Below are 16,074 nucleotides of genomic sequence, written 5' to 3' on the forward strand. Positions count from 1 at the left end.
TTTATAAATGGTGTCATACGGTGTCAGAGATCACATCCTGTTACAAGCATAACAGGATTATAAGGATTAACAGGATATGTATATTCTGTTAGAAGCAAGTATTTCTGAGCTAAATTAATAATTGCTTTAGACATGCGTTTTGTGTGATGCTACACATTGGGGTATAAGCTTTCGGTCATGTAACCTACTTCTTAGTGTAGATACCAAGGTGCCACTTTTCTTTAAACACTACAACCAATGCCTGGTATTGCATCGGTACCATCTCTACTGGTTAGCTTAATTTGCTTTGTAGCTCCAGTGCAAAAAGCCAGCATCAATCATGTTTCGACTGAATGCATTCATTGGCTTTAAAGTACAATTTGTAAGAGTTTTATTATTATATTTGTTATGGAACAAGCACTGTCACTTGTTTTGAAGCATATTGGGTTACTATCTATGAGAAGATTTTAGTTAGTGACATCTCTAATCTGTATATCTCTGTTTGCCACAGTCCCCTAGAGTACACAGTTACCCTGATATGGAGGCCGTGCCCCTCTTCCTGAGCAAAGTGAAGGCAGAGCCACCAGAAGACCTCCTCTCTTCTGAGCAGTTCCAAACCCAGACTGAGCCTGTAGATCTGTCAATCAACAAGGCTCGGCCATCACCCCCTTCTGCTACCGGCTCTCCCATCACCTCGGCCTTCTCTCCTTCATCCTCCTCTTCATCGTCCTCATCCTCGCCCTCTGTCATCGCCTCCGTCTCTTCGGGCATGCCGTCGGTGTTGACACCAGGGCCTCTGGTAGGCTCTCCCCCAGGAGTCCGAGGCCAGCCATTTTTGCATATCATCCACCCGGTGCCGCCCTCAAGCCCCAGCAAACTGGCCAGCCAGGTGCATCGCATCCCGGTGGTGGTGCAGTCACTGCCGCTCATGTACACTACAGCAGTGCGCTCGCCCTCAAACCACCTCAACTCCACCATCATGTTACCGCTTGTGGACGAGGCCAAGGGCAAAGGTGAGGGACCACTCAGCACTTTATGAGTTGTTTTATGGCTGATTGGATTCTGATTTCAAGGGCACATACCTTAATTTTTGTCCTGCATTTTATTGTTTTCACTGAGATCAAATTTTTAGGTCATGATAAATTTCTGCATGAACATTTTCCAACCTGTCTTCATCTCTCAGAATTAAACAGGCTGCCATTGTTATGGTGTTTTTAAGACTGATGTATGCAAATGAACTCTTTTCTGATTGGCTGCCCTGTCTGGGCTGAAACACTCTTTAGAACATCCACGTCAATGGATGGAGCTAAGCTGCTTGTAGACTGTGGATACATGGAAATATGTTGGTTTTTGCGACATCACAGAAACAATGAATTTAAAACCGTTTTTGTAGCTGTGCTTGCATATGTGAATTGTATGGTGTGGGTCATAAACAGACTACATAAAAACGACATAATTTTCCATTTAATAGGCCCTTGTTGTTTACATGGCAGCTTAGACTACTTAAACTTACTTACTGATGAATTAATAGACTCATTTAGTCTGTTATGCATTTTTCAGTTCCCATTCCTGTGCCACTTTCATTAACCAAATCTGTTCCAAGGAATTTCTTCTTTTATGGTGGAGCAAAACAATATAGCTTTATTGCCCCCAGTGCTTCCTTTAGGTTATTGCACTCTGTTGCAAATGACTGTGTATCATATGATTATAGAGTGCCTTTTTTAGAGTAAATGACACATCAGTAATAAAAATCCATTTTTCATAAGTAACGTTGTTGACTTTGTCGATAAAGCACTGCAGCCCTACAGCCAATAATAGTAGTAAGCTTCAAACAACAAAAAAACATAGAAAGTAGGATATGTAAAGACGGCTGGGGTAGAATTAGAGGTATTAGACACCAGACGAGGCATCGGTGTCCCTATCCCTTTCCACCATACAACTGCTGATCTTTTAATCATGCACAGATATGGGCTTGATTGTCCTCAGCTGCCTGTGCAGGTCCTGATGTTTTAAAGTAGGTTCTTTCTGTCTGGCCCTGGCTGCTCCCTGACTGGGTCTTTGTGCATCAAAGTGCACACTTGAGGTTAAACATGAAAAAAAAAGGCTTGCGAGAAAACGTCAACATGCTCTAACTCAAGTAAAGACCCTCTCCTGCACTTTCTGGGAGCTACGTGTGTCTCCAGGCACTAATGCATTTCTGGTGAGCGGAGATGAGATTTGAGAGATGAAAGTGACTTTCCGTAAGCGTGAGATTTTCCCCAGCGCTATCGCCTCCAGTGCAGGTAACGGAGACCCGCTGTCGGCCCTGTGCCACCCAGCCTAATCAAAAGCACACATCTCAGGCTTCCCACAGAGCTCCTCAGGTCCAGGACCTCACGAGGCTGCTCTCTGGGGCTGCTGTTTGGAGCCGGTTTCCTGCAGGGTGAGGCTTTCTTTCACTGCTCTGGCCCAAAAACCACCAGGCGCTGAGTGTTATCAAACGGAGTCCAGCCTAAGACAGACACTGGGGAGCTGTTTGTTACTAAACCGCTTGTTTATCTGGGACTAGTGTTGGTCCCAAAGGGCTGGGCATGGCTGTGCACAGTGTAAGACGAGAGCTTTTTTAAATATTGGGCGTTTAACGGCAGGAGATGGGAGGAAGGAGAGGAAAAACAAAGTTTGCGTAATCGGGTGGGGCGGATATTGAAGATGGGTGGCAGTGTAAGCACTCAGGCACATAGCAACATGAGCTCCACCCAGGGAGATTCACTGAAGCGCAGGGGAAACGAGGTCAGGCCTGGGTGGACCCTGCAGAATGGCAGGCCATGGTATGGCTGTGTGATAGCAAGGTTAAACCGATGCTTCAGCCAATAATCAAGTTGACAGAAAGTTTCTCTCAGTTGGCCAGCCAAGACGTGTTTGGTGTATTCAGCTTGCTTTTTAGTCTATTATTCAAGCTACAATTCTGATGTTGCTAACATCTAACCTGTGCCCCTGCAGTGAGCTAAGCTAAGCTAAACTGCTTATTTCGAATGAATTGTTTTTGTGATGTCACAAAAATGGGTGCATTTTTTTAACATAGCCTCCTGACGAATCTACATCAAACATCAGTGGTGCGTATGGATTGCTCATTTTAATGCTCACAGCTCTGAGGTGAAGCCTCAAACTCCTTCACAAATACATACACACCCACCCACACCCACACACACACACACACACACACACCTTCTTCAGAACTTCAGCTTTGAGTCAGTGAACATTTTTAGCAGCTGTCTGTGTCTTTGAAAACTGATAACTGTATGGCCGTTACTTCACCATGGACCCATTTTATTCTGTGTCTTTGTCTTCTTTGAACAAGTGTTTTTATTAAACACAGAAGAGAGTAAAAATTCTCCACAGGTTCCTACATGAACACCTTTGACCTGAATTTTCCACCTTTGCTTATTAGTTATGCAAAAATGCTGCTGTCCAATTTTTTTGGCTATCATAAATATTTGCTCTGAGAGTAAGCATGCAACTTTGGCTTTTGGCAGCTCAATTGGATTGTGAACTGTAAGAGTATCTCATTACTTTCATTTCAAATATCGACTTACACTCGCACCTACACAGAGTCATGGACTCAAACAAATGTTCACATGTAGATGTCTGTGTCCAGGGCGCTGACGGTCAGAAGCTGAATGGACAGTGTACACACACTCACACGCCCACACACATGCACACATGCACATGCACGCACACACAGGTTGGCCACCCTTTTAAAGGGAAGTGTGTGCCCTTCTCTACAGCTCTGTCTCTGGCGGGGTTACCATGGAAACAAGCTTTGGCTGGAAACAACAGCAGAAAGAAATCCTGGGGTTTGCTTAGCTACCTCTCATGAACTCCTCTTTTGTCGCCGCCTTTATATGGACATTTTCCGAAATTTCCTGGCCCACAGTGTAGGTAAAATGCGCAGCTTACTACAAAGCAGTTCAGAGCATTGTTCAGTATCGTGCCTGAGAAAGCTGTATTTTCTTGTACTTATTATTATGCGCGATATTCTGCTAGCATAGTTCATGCAAATTCATGAATCAAACAGCCAATATTGCACACAGTGTTTAAATACTGTGAGTGCATATTTACATAATGTACAGACTGGTTTTCTGAGGGAACGCGCAATCTAATAGGAGCTATTTTTCTTTGCCACTGTATGTGAGTGACTGAGCTGTGATGTGGGATGTGCTGGTGTGTGTTAGCAGGCCACTGTGTTGAGCTGTGTCTAGCTAGAGTAGAGGAGACTCGGTGAGAGGGGACGTGCTCCGGGCTCTTGTAATGCGTCCAATGAATCTTTCATTGGAGGAGTTCTCAGAAGTTCTGCTGAGCATTTGTGGCACTCTGAAATTAGACGTTCCAGCCAAGGCTGTTCTCTCCAAGTTACTTGGATACAGTGAACCCACTCCCTCCAATGCTGTCAATGAGAAGAGACACACTGCCTCATAAAATCACCAGCAACTGACTGAGGACAGGGTTCATAGAGAATGATAGAGAACTAGTGACTACATGTATGTGGTAATGGGAATGGAATTGGTTGGCACAGTTTTCACTCTCGTACATACATTAGGATAACCCAGCTGGCAGCAAATTGAAGATGAACATTTCTGCTTCCAATGTCAGAAAAAATTCCTGGAATTAGTGCCTTCACAGCCACATTAAATTAAGCACTTGTTATGTGGATGGTTGGCAACGTAAAAAAACTGTGGTTTCAAAGATGAAAGAAACAAACACAGCTTATTATTTAAACCAGACCACATATTAAACGTTGATTGGCAAGCAGTTACCATTTTTGTATTAATGAAACAGTTAAAAACTTTCATGTTATTGTCTTGTTTTGAAGGACAATAATCAGGAAAATTTAACTCTCCACTTTGTTAATGTAAAAACTTTTTATTTCTTTTATTTGCCTGTAATAAAACAACACAATTCGTTGTGTGTCTGTATTCTAGCTAGTGAATTATACATAGTTTTGTTCAAATAAAATAACAATGAAAATAAAAGTTAAATGTTTGCAAATAAATTTTAAACTTTAAAACATGATAGTACTGTAAAAAGAGTGTATATAGGACCATTCCTATTGATTTATTTCTCTAATTTCACACAATGTAAAAGACAGATGGAGTTTTGGAGTTTTCAAATTCTATCAAAAAAATGAAAAACAAGAAAAGTGGACAAGCAAGGTTTTGTCTGACCATGGCCATATGGGTCACTTACATGACATATATTAAATTATTCAATTATTCGGTTTTTTTGCCTTCAAAAGTCTAAAAATATCAGGTGGTGCAACCATCCAGCCATATATATTTATTAAGTAAACTATCAAAAAAGGTAATGTAGTTTTTAAATTTAAATTTAAAATTCTAAATAAAATAGTTTGGCATGATTTTATGTTTGGAAACTTTAAAAGAGGAGCCAAGGTATTGAATTATAAAGAAGGCTCAAATGGTCAGTAGCCCTTTCACAAATTTTAGAAAAATGTGATGTAGCAATTTCTAAGTATTATAGGTGTCTAAGGTGTCTAAGTCATGTCCTTTTTAATAGGATTTGTCATTGACCCATTTATACAGAATCTCACAAAAGTGAGTACACCCCTCACATTTCTGCAAATATTGTATTATATCTTTTCATGGGACAACACTATAGAAATTAAACTTGGATATAACTTAAAGTAGTCAGTGTACAGCTTGTATAGCAGAATAGATTTACTGTCCTCTGAAAATAACTCAACACACAACCATTAATGTCCAAAGAGCTGGCAACACAAGTGAGTACACCTCACAGTGAACATGTCCAAATTGTGCCCAGTTGTGTCGTTGTCCTTCCCTGGTGTCATGTGACTTGTTAGAGTTGCAAGGTTCCAGGTGTGAATGGGGAGCAGGGCTAATTAAATTTGATGTTTTGGGTACACTTCGCTCATACTGGTCACTGGATATTCAACATGGCACCTCATAGCAAAGAACTCTCTGAGGATGTGAGAAATAGAATTGTTGCTCTCCAAGATGGCCTAGGCTAAAAGAAGACGGCTAACACCCTGATACTGAGCTATAGCACAGTGGCCAAGGTCATAAAGTTGTTTTCCAGGACAAGTTCCACTCCAAACAGGCCTCGACAGGGTCGACCAAAGAAGTTGAGTCCACGTGTTCACCGTCATATCCAGAAGTTGGCTTAAAAAAATAGACACATAAGTGCTGCCAGCATTGCTGCAGAGGTTGAAGAAGTGGGAGGTCAGCCTGCCAGTGCTCAGACCATACGCTACACAATGCATTAACTCAGTCTGCATGGCCGTCATCTCAGAAGGAAGCCTCTTCTGAAGCTGACACACAAGAAAGCCTGCAAACAATTTGCTGAAGACAAGCAGTCCAAGAACATGGATTACTGGAACCATGTCCTGTGGTCTGATGAGACCAGGTTAAACTTGTTTGGCTCAGGTGGTGTCCAGCATGTGTGGTTGCGCCCTGGTGAGGAGTACCAAAACAATTGTCTCGTGCCTATAGTCAAGCATGGTGGTGGTAGCATCATGATCTGGAGCTGCATGAGTGCTGCCGGCACTAGGGAGCTGCGGTTCATTGAGGGAAACATGAATTCCAACATGTACTGTGACATTCTGAAGCAGAGCAGGATGCCCTCCCTTTGGAAACTGCGATTTCCAACACAATAACGACCCCAAAGACGCCTCCAAGATGACAACTGCCTTGTTGAAGGTAAAGGTGAAGGACTGGCCAAGTATGTTTCCAGACCTAAACCCAATTGAGCACCTGTGGGGCATTCTCAAGCAGAAGGTGGAGGAGCGCAAGGTGTCTAACATCCACCAACTCTGTGATGTCATTATGGAGGAGTGGAAGAGGATTCCAGTAACCTGTGCAGCTCTGGTGAATTCCATGCCCAAGAGGGTTAAGGCAGTGCTAGATAATAATGGTGACACAAAATATTGACACTTTGAGCGCAATTTGGACATGTTCACTGTGAGGTGTACTCACTTGTGTTGCCAGCTATTTAGATATTAGTGGCTGTGTGTTATTTTCAGAGGACAATAAATCTATACTGCTATACAAAAAAAGATACAGAATTGTATACTTACTTTTGTGGGATACTGTATATATGTATATCATACATATACTGATATATATATATATATATATATATATATATATATATATATATATATATATATATATATCAGAACACGATATTTACTTCATGTTAGCTAGCTAAATTTACTAGCAAAATACTGCTTATTGCCATGAGATCAATCATTTTGTCTTAAATTTTTATAAGAATTCTCCCTGTTGACCTAAAACTGTGCCACCATGAACACATGAAACAACTAGCACATTTCCAGTGCCTTCTGTTTGCCAAGGTCAGTGTGCAAATACCATTATTTGTCCTTTAATTCAACTGGGCCAAACTATTTAAATTCATTAATAAAAAACTGTTGCGTATTTAACTAAAATGAGATAAATAAAGTACTACATTGAAATAAAGTGGGAGTTGCCTATTTGGCACACTGACTCATATGTAATGATGTAAGGACATTTTGGTATAGTTGTAGCAGCAGAATTTGAGTACAGCGCAAGCACACTTGTCATAATGTAGCAGCATAAATCAGCCAAAATCAGCCGACTCAGATCGTAGCTAATATCATTTCAATTTCAAATGATTTCCAAAATATGTACAATAAGCATGTTTCTAAAAAGTCATGGTTTAAGTAAATGCTGCTGTACTGAAAAGCATGCACCACAACAGCACACGATTACATACTGCTGGTAATGTTTTTATATATAAGTGGTTGTGTTATTAAATGAGGATCCATAAAAAGTTCATCAATGCAATACCTGTGGTAGAATGATATTGGGATGTTTTGTGTGCTTTTGATAGTACTGTAACATACCTAGTAGTTACCGTTATATTAATCACTGTAATTATGCAGAGTTATACTTTATTGATCCAGTTGTGGGATTTGAACCCACAACCTTCCAGTTGTTGCTCTTTCCAGAGGAAAATTTTATTGCTCAAAATTTACTCTGTGATGGCTTAGGATTGTGATTCTCATAAAATTCCTTAGGATAAATAGAATTAGACAAAAAGAAAGAACGGAGGAAGATGATAGTTCAGTTACAGATGAAGATGAGCATTATTATCTTGGCAGATCTGAACAGAATGTGTTACTTTATTGAGATCTCTATTAAGAGTCAAGAGGAGACACAAGTGAGGTCACTGGGCTCTTTCGTTTAGGAAAAACTTCAGAGCAACAGAAGACTTCTGTTTTTCCATCTGATCTTGCTTTTGTCTAGAAGAGACAGAGATATTAGGAAAATCTTTTTTGATGTTTTTCCTGTGGGTTACCTTCGAAGGTACTGGCCACCCTTCAATAATAAGTCTTGAGATTAATAACTGAATAATATGCCTGCAGTTCACGAGGTTGATTCCATTTACTAACGTCTTCAAACTGACTCAGTAAATGAGAATGAGTGTCCTGTTGACCTCTGACCTCAGTTTTGGCTTGTGTTTGTGTCCGGATTTTCTCAGCATGACTGGGGGGGCGCCGCCCTGCAGATAAACGGGAGTGGGTGGAACGCTGGCAGGACTGGACCATGTCTTTCTGCTTGGACTGGGTGGAGGAGACTGTGATATTGTGTTAATGGGCTGCACTGGTGACGTGCAGGGACGACACACTGATAGAGAGACAGCAGTGCCAGCACTGGCCTCAGAACAGGCACAGCGTGCTCATTGAGAGGGAGTTGAGAGTTGCTGCTGCCTACAGCTGATCCTCCAGCAGCCTGCGCACGCTAGCATGGCTGAGCACAGAGGACGCTACTGTTAGTCTCAGGGGACACTGATAGTAATCCTGATACTGGTGCATGACTGACTATGCAAGAGGGTGACACGAGACAAGAATATACAAACCTAGGTGTGGACATGATTTTACACACAGAAGTGAAAACATGCATACAAATTTGCTGCTTGAGTTTGATGTACTATTTCAACACAGGTAAAGTTTCACTCTGTAGTCCATATAGCCCATATACGCTAAAACAGCTGATTCTGAATTTGATGTTTTTCTGATGTCATGCAAACCAAGCATTGAACCTACAACAGCTTAGCCCTGCCCATTAATATTGGAGTGTTGCAACCTGGGCTGCTTTGTGAATGAGATACAATACAGGGCAGCCAATGACAATAGAGCATATTTACATATATCAGTCTTAAAGGCACAGTAACAAAAACAGCCTGATTAAATTGAACCTCTTATGCTCGTGGGTATATATTTGTTTTTTCCATCTGAATTCTCATGACCCAATCATACAGCAAATTATTCAGTAACTGCATGAAATAAATGCAGATTTTATTTCCTTTTTTTTGTAAAAGCTCCCCTCAGATGAACAGAAAATATGTTTTATAACCACACATATTGCTATATGCTTACAATTTACTGCTGAAAGCCAAAACTCTTAGACGCTCTTTATATTATTTATAAAAATATTTTTTACAGAATATGTCATTGAAGAGACACCATCTGTTTATAGTTTATAGCCTAGATTTGTGGAAAAATGGGTCGACTTTCAGTAGACAAAAAAATGATGAGTTCAGCTTCTTCTATTATAAGGGTTTAAAATGACATCGCCCATCTATTTGACTGGAAAGAAGACAGTTACGGCTCCCATAAACACCCACCTTTTGAATGTAACTTACGAAATATGAAAGTTTTGAAGAATATGATGAAGTGCATTTTGCAACCACAGGTGGTTCCAAGGAATTAAGGAGACTACAGGATAAAGATGCATTGGCAATTACTTTAAATATAAGCTAATGAAAAGAGACTTTGGGGATTTTGGAGCCTGTCTGTTCTTTAAGAAATTTTCACAGAGTGTTAATCCTTTTACAAGCCACTGCCAGCTAGCCCAGAGTTTTACACACTTCTATAACCTAAAAATAGATCCATTAGTTTGCATTGAAGTCCCTGTAGCTACTGAATAATAAGAGTTTGTATGAAATAAACCTGGAATGTTAAGGGATAAAAATGGACGAAAATTGAGAATTGAAATTGTTTGTGTGTTTTTTTCAGATGTCAGTGACATGTTACATCTTAGCTCACAGCAGCCAGCGCAAAACTATAACAGCCTACCTCCCAACCCTCACGATTACTCCCTCCAGCACTGGGGCTGTGACTCATTTGCCCTCTAGTCTTTACCTTTTGACCACTGCTTGAATCAGAAGACCCAAACACTCTTAAAAATAAAGTTTCTGTTGGGTACTTGGCCTGGACATATAGAAAAAAAAATGTATATAGGGGCACAGAGAGAACCTTTACATATGAGAACCTTTATATGTGAAAGTTTTTTAAACTTCATAAAGGGTTATTCTCACTCACTTCTGGTGTACTGTAGTGTCTTTAGGAAAAAAATGCTTTCAGAGAAAACGTCCTTTGAGAGTGCAGTGTGACTGTAAGTGTTCATACTGTGCTGTAAGTTTATAGAGGGTAATACATGGCTGTTTAACTAACTTACTCTTTGTCTTGCTCCCCCCAATGGCAGCGCAAACAGACCCCAACGGCTTGTCGCCAAGACAAATCAAAAGTGACAGTGATGATGACGACCTGCCAAATGTAACCTTGGACAGTGTTAATGAAACAGGATCCACCGCGCTGTCTATAGCACGAGCAGTGCAGGAGTGAGTACGACTGCTAAACACACGCCCACACACACACACACACACACACACACACACACATATATCCTCACCCATACTTTAAAACCAATCTGTCCTCTCTGACTAATGTTGAGTCTGCTAAAACAACAAAAAAAAGTAAAAAAAAAGTGAGTGGGAGTGAACACATATTGTAGCAGAGTAGCCATTATGCGTCCTCCTGAGGATGATGCATACCATACTTGAACTGTATTCTATTTTTGCCTCCATTCTATTCGGCTTTGCCTACACATCGTGAGCAGTCCTTTAAACACTTTACTGTAACCCATTTTTTTCTTTTTATAATTTACCGTAACTTCAGTACACTTCCAAAAAAAAAAAGAAAGGTTCCAGACTTGGTTCTTGAAAAAGCTTGTAATTGTTATAGAACCTTTAAAAAGACCTCTAGAACTTTTAAGGTTCTTTCATTTTTAAATTTCATTTACAAAAATGTTGCTTTAAAGAACTAGCCATTGACTAAGAGAGCCAAATGCGGTTATTTTATGCCAAATAAAATTATGCCAAATAAATTATTTTATGGCATTGCCCCAAAAGAAGCCCCTTTTATTTTCAAGAGTGTAGTGCAACACACATTATAAGAGATCCAAACTGAAGGTTCCATTATTCTTCAGTTATTATTTTATTATTGTGAACAATTTATCTAATCAAAGATAATTGTTGAATTGTTTTCTAATTATTTGTTATATAACACTATGTTGAGGTGGTTATTCATGCAGAGGGGCAGTGGTGTACTTAAGTAGTTTTTTCGTGTATCTGTACTTTACTTAAGTATTTCCATTTTGAGTGACTTTTTACTTTCACTCCACTACAGTTCAAAGTCAAATATCTTACTTTTTACTCCACTACATTTTGAGAAATCTGTCATTCCTTTTGGTTTTTGTGTGTATATAAACATAACATGTCAAAACAAAAGAAGTGCAAAGCAAGAACACCAATCAGGGCACAACGGTCACTTTGTTCTGAGCTTGTTTTGACCTGTTGGTCATACCGACCCAGTGCAAACTTACGGTTTAACGGCAGTGCAGCAAAAATTTGGGAGCACATACATCTATCTAAATGATGGAACTAACCTAATCTGTAAATAGACCACAATATAGAAATATGTATGCCTATGCAGTCGTGACTGGCATGTTTCTTTCTTTCTGAATTTATACAAACACTTTCATTTTATAGTAAATTAGTTTTGGTTAGTTTATGTTTATGAACAGAGACCTACAGGTCAGTATAGTAAAGGAAAACTTCTTTGTGATCCTGAGTTTAAAGCAAGTTTTTATTCAACTTGTAACTAATTAAAAAAGTAATCTTAAACTGAAACTTTGCTTGTTTGTAAAAAGTGATTTCAGAGCCACTCAGTTCTCCCTAATGGAAACTGTTTGCCTTCAGTGTTTTGTGCTTATGATCATTTTAATAGACGTCAGTATCACTAATTAATGACGTTCTATTAAAAGACTGGTTTACCAAGAGAGACACTGGAGGATTTTCACCTAAAATGAGTTCACAACGCGGGTCTTGTTATAAAAATGATAACAGGACATCAGAGCCATAATTAATCTTTTAGTACTTTTACTTTCAATACTTAAGTACATTTGAAGCTAAATACTTTTGTACTTTTACTCAAGTTGAGGCCTAGAGTAAGGACTTCTACTTTTACTGGAGTAATATTTTACCTTGAGTATCTGTACTTTAACTCAAGTACATGATTTGTGTACTTTGTCCACCTCTGCAGAGGGGAACCATTTAGGAACACGCTAAAAAATAAAGTTTTCTAAATTATTCTTGGCTTAGTTTTAGGAAAAATGTTAAACTGGTAGAAGCTCCTGTGGAAGGTCTTTAAACCTAAAGAGAGTTCTTGACACATGCATGCATCTCATTCCAAAAATGATTCTGGTAGGACCAGCACCCAAAGGGTTCTTTAAGGAATCAAAAGCGAATCTTTTAGGGTCCAAAGAACCCTTTTATTTTTAAAAGCGTAGTGCAAGGCACTTCACAAAGGAACCAAGTGCCATCATGAAGTTGTTTTTTTTTTCTAATGTATACTAGTATTAAATACTAGTTATTTAATTTTCCTTTTATTGTTGTTCCTCTTGTTCATATTTCATTGCTTTTCCCTACAGTATGTCAAAGTTCTTCATGCTGCATAGGGAAACCATTCAGGAACACTCTTAAACAGCCTTTGCATAATGCAGAGGTTCTTTAAACTTAAAGAAGGTTCTTGCACATCTCATTCACAAAATTGGTTCTTTAAAGAATCGTCAGTTTAAAGGTGTTTAGGAAATCAAGAATACTATCTGTAAAATGTGTTAAACTGGTAGAATCTTTACAAGTTTCTTAAAAAATAACATTTCTAAAGGGAACTAAAAGTAGTTCCAAAAAGCTCTCTTTATTTTTAAGAGCGTAGATGATGGACTTCTTGCAAAATACTGCAAAACCCTGCATGACCAAGTTCTCCAATGTTGGCAGTACTAGTTGTCATGTGACTGAGATGAGTGAAGGCATCTCTCCTTATTAGAGACATTGCCCTGGTCCCATGCAGCCCGGGGGGCTTCCGTGAGAGCCCTGGCCCCATCTCCTCTCGTAAACTCTGTGGCGTTTCCTTGGCCAGGCCTGTGCCGGCCGCTTGTTATTTAGGCAAACTGCTTGGAAAGTATTCCAGGATTCTGCTGTGTGTCAGAGTCCTCTGGAACAACACAGAGTAAATGTTTCCCTTTGCTGGGAGTGTGCTGCAGACAGACGAAGGACTTTGGCCCTGCTGGAACGCCATAGCCAAGGTTTAACCAGGACTTTAAAAAACCATGCTGTTGCATAGAGGTGCTTTTTTGGTGTTTACAAATGTGATGAAGGGTGGGGAGAGAAAGAAAGAAAGAGAGAGAGTGTACAGCTGTGTTCACTCTAGCTCATGAAATGAGATTACATTATGCCTAGTCAGGCTACAAGAATAACGCTGATATCATAGCGTACCTATTGGGCCAGAACAAATAAACAGTTATCCTGTAAAATAAGAGTTATAAATATTTTCAAATGTTTGGCTTAAGGCAGCAACTCTATTCTGACAAGACACCCAACTACAACATACAACTAAGTATTCTTCTGCATCCTTTTTTTTGAGTCTTTTACGATATTACCCCAACACTAAGAGCTGAAGTGGAGATTTTTGCTAATATGTGCGGGTGTGCCAGTCAGCAGTCAACTGTTTGGTGGGTGAGTGTGGGTGATGGGCTTGGTTGGCACTGCCCAGCCCACCAAGATGAAAATAACTCAGACCTGTCAGTGCTCAGTCTCTGCAAACTCTCTGTACTGCAGTGGTTTCCAATACCAGTCCTGATAGCCCCCAGACTTTACATTGTTGCATTTGCTCCACTCTAATGCTCAGGAAGGGCTTGTTAATGACCTAATTTTTTTGGATCAAGTATGTTAGGGAAGTAACAGGTATGATTTACTGCACAAGTAGGTTTGTTACTGCCTCACTGTAATACTGACATTGTGGACATTGTTCCACTGCTTCCAGTTTGCAGCTATATTTTCTGTAAAGGACCCATAATCCACATTTTCTTGTGTTTGATTTTTGTTCCCATGGTCTCATTTTGACATTTTTGTGGTTTTATGTACCAGACATTGTCATAATATTTTTTTTTACATGACCGTTTCCTAAATGCTTTTTAGCTCTAAAATAAAACAGGCTGTTTTTGTTACAGTGCTTCTACTGCACTGACTTTGCATGGTGAAACATTCATGTAACTAGTTGCAAGTTGTGAGTTGCCTGCATTATAATTTTAGTGCCTTTGTTTGATACACTGATATATGTCTCACTATAAGATAATTTGTAATATATATACATTAATATTATATATATAATATATAGTATATAGTATATATACATTAATAATATATAGTATATATACATTAATATTTTTAATGTTTTTTCTAAATGTCATTGCCATTCTATTTCTGTCAAAATATCTGTTTCTTATCTATCAAACTAGGGTTCTTTACTATATATTAAAATTTTTATCTGTTGTTTGTATGTTAACCCATTGAAAATGAATATTTCAGCAGCCATTATGGTTATTGGTTATGACCATAATATATAAAAATTGCATCAAAAACAGTGTCTCTGTCACCTCTTCTGTAACAGTTGTCATCCTTTGAATCCCAAATTAATCTCAGATCTGTAAAATCGGAGGGCATCAAGAGACAAGAAAATGAATCTAGCTTCACAGATCATGAACAACGAGCTAACAAAGAGGAACAAACGATGTCACAGACAGCCACTTAAATAGCTGTTAGCTTGCTAGTTAAACCAGCTAGTTACAGAAACATTAGCTTCAACAAACTCACGTTTGTTGTCGTGGCTCAGGAAGCTGACAAAATGAAAAGCTCCCAACCTTGAGTCATTCAGGGTGGGCACCTTTTCTCCATCTCCTGTTTTATTTTCTTGCCTGATTCAGTGAAATCTATTTAAAAGTATGTAGTTTGAAGTTCTCATGTTGTGCATTACTGACATTTTGATTGGCTGTTTCATGAAATTTGTGTCATGAAGTCATGATGATGCTTGAAACTGTTACGGCTGAGTTTCAGTGCACTGAAACCAGCCTATGATCATGTATGTAAATTCTACCTCTCTATTCTAATTGCCTGCTTTGTGCCTAATTTTTAACTTTAGTGTGAATGGGCGGGGCTAAGTTGCTGTTGACTGAAAAGCTGGATATATGTAAATGTGTTTTCGTTTTTGTGACATCACAAAAATGTACATATATGAGCTCTGTTTAGACCCTCGCTTGAGATATCGGTCTTTAATAAACGTAATGCGTGGCCATAACTCTCTTAGGTGTGGGAACAGGCCTCTAATGCATGACTATGACTTAGAAAGGTAGAACGAATCTCTCCAGTTGAGCTCATTTGAAATTTGAACAATATTTCCGTACCATGTTATACGCTTCGATTAAAAAAAATTGGGGGAAATTTGTTGTCAATTTGCACATACTTCATTGTACATGTATTTACATTTAGATTTACTCTTTAACATTTATAAGTCTAGATTGAGATGTAGTATAGATTGAATTGTAGAGCCTGCACTTTGAATAGAATTTTTCTGCTTGTTTTCAAGAGCTACAAGTGAGAAATAATAATGGTCAAATCAAATCATGCTGTCGTTCTCAGTGGTAATAGTGGTGAATTCTAATGTTTAATTTTATTTATTCATAACATCAAACTCAGAGCAGATAACTAACTTTTGTCAGTCTTTTATAATGATGATGATAAAAACTTGCTTTATTCATGAAAACACTAAAATGTGCAGAACAGGACCACTGAGAGCTCCTCTATCACACTGCAGTCTTTAACCAGACTGGGAGGGAACTATTTTGCCTATTACAAATAATCTAA

General features: G+C 39.1%; 1 protein-coding gene across 4 annotated transcripts in view; it reads left to right on the top strand.

Moving 5' to 3' along the window:
• Nucleotides 1–16,074, top strand: part of klf12b (Kruppel-like factor 12b) — a 67,645-nt gene that overhangs the window by 34,075 nt on the left and 17,496 nt on the right. For all 4 annotated transcript variants that reach the window (XM_017695188.2, XM_037539316.1, XM_017695187.2 and 1 more), the window contains exons 3-4: nucleotides 491–992; nucleotides 10,521–10,656. In XM_017695188.2, the coding sequence (XP_017550677.1) occupies nucleotides 491–992; nucleotides 10,521–10,656 (638 nt within the window). The remainder of the gene's footprint in view (nucleotides 1–490; nucleotides 993–10,520; nucleotides 10,657–16,074) is intronic.

Source organism: Pygocentrus nattereri, chromosome 6, assembly GCF_015220715.1.
Source record: "Pygocentrus nattereri isolate fPygNat1 chromosome 6, fPygNat1.pri, whole genome shotgun sequence".
NCBI lineage: Eukaryota > Metazoa > Chordata > Actinopteri > Characiformes > Serrasalmidae > Pygocentrus > Pygocentrus nattereri.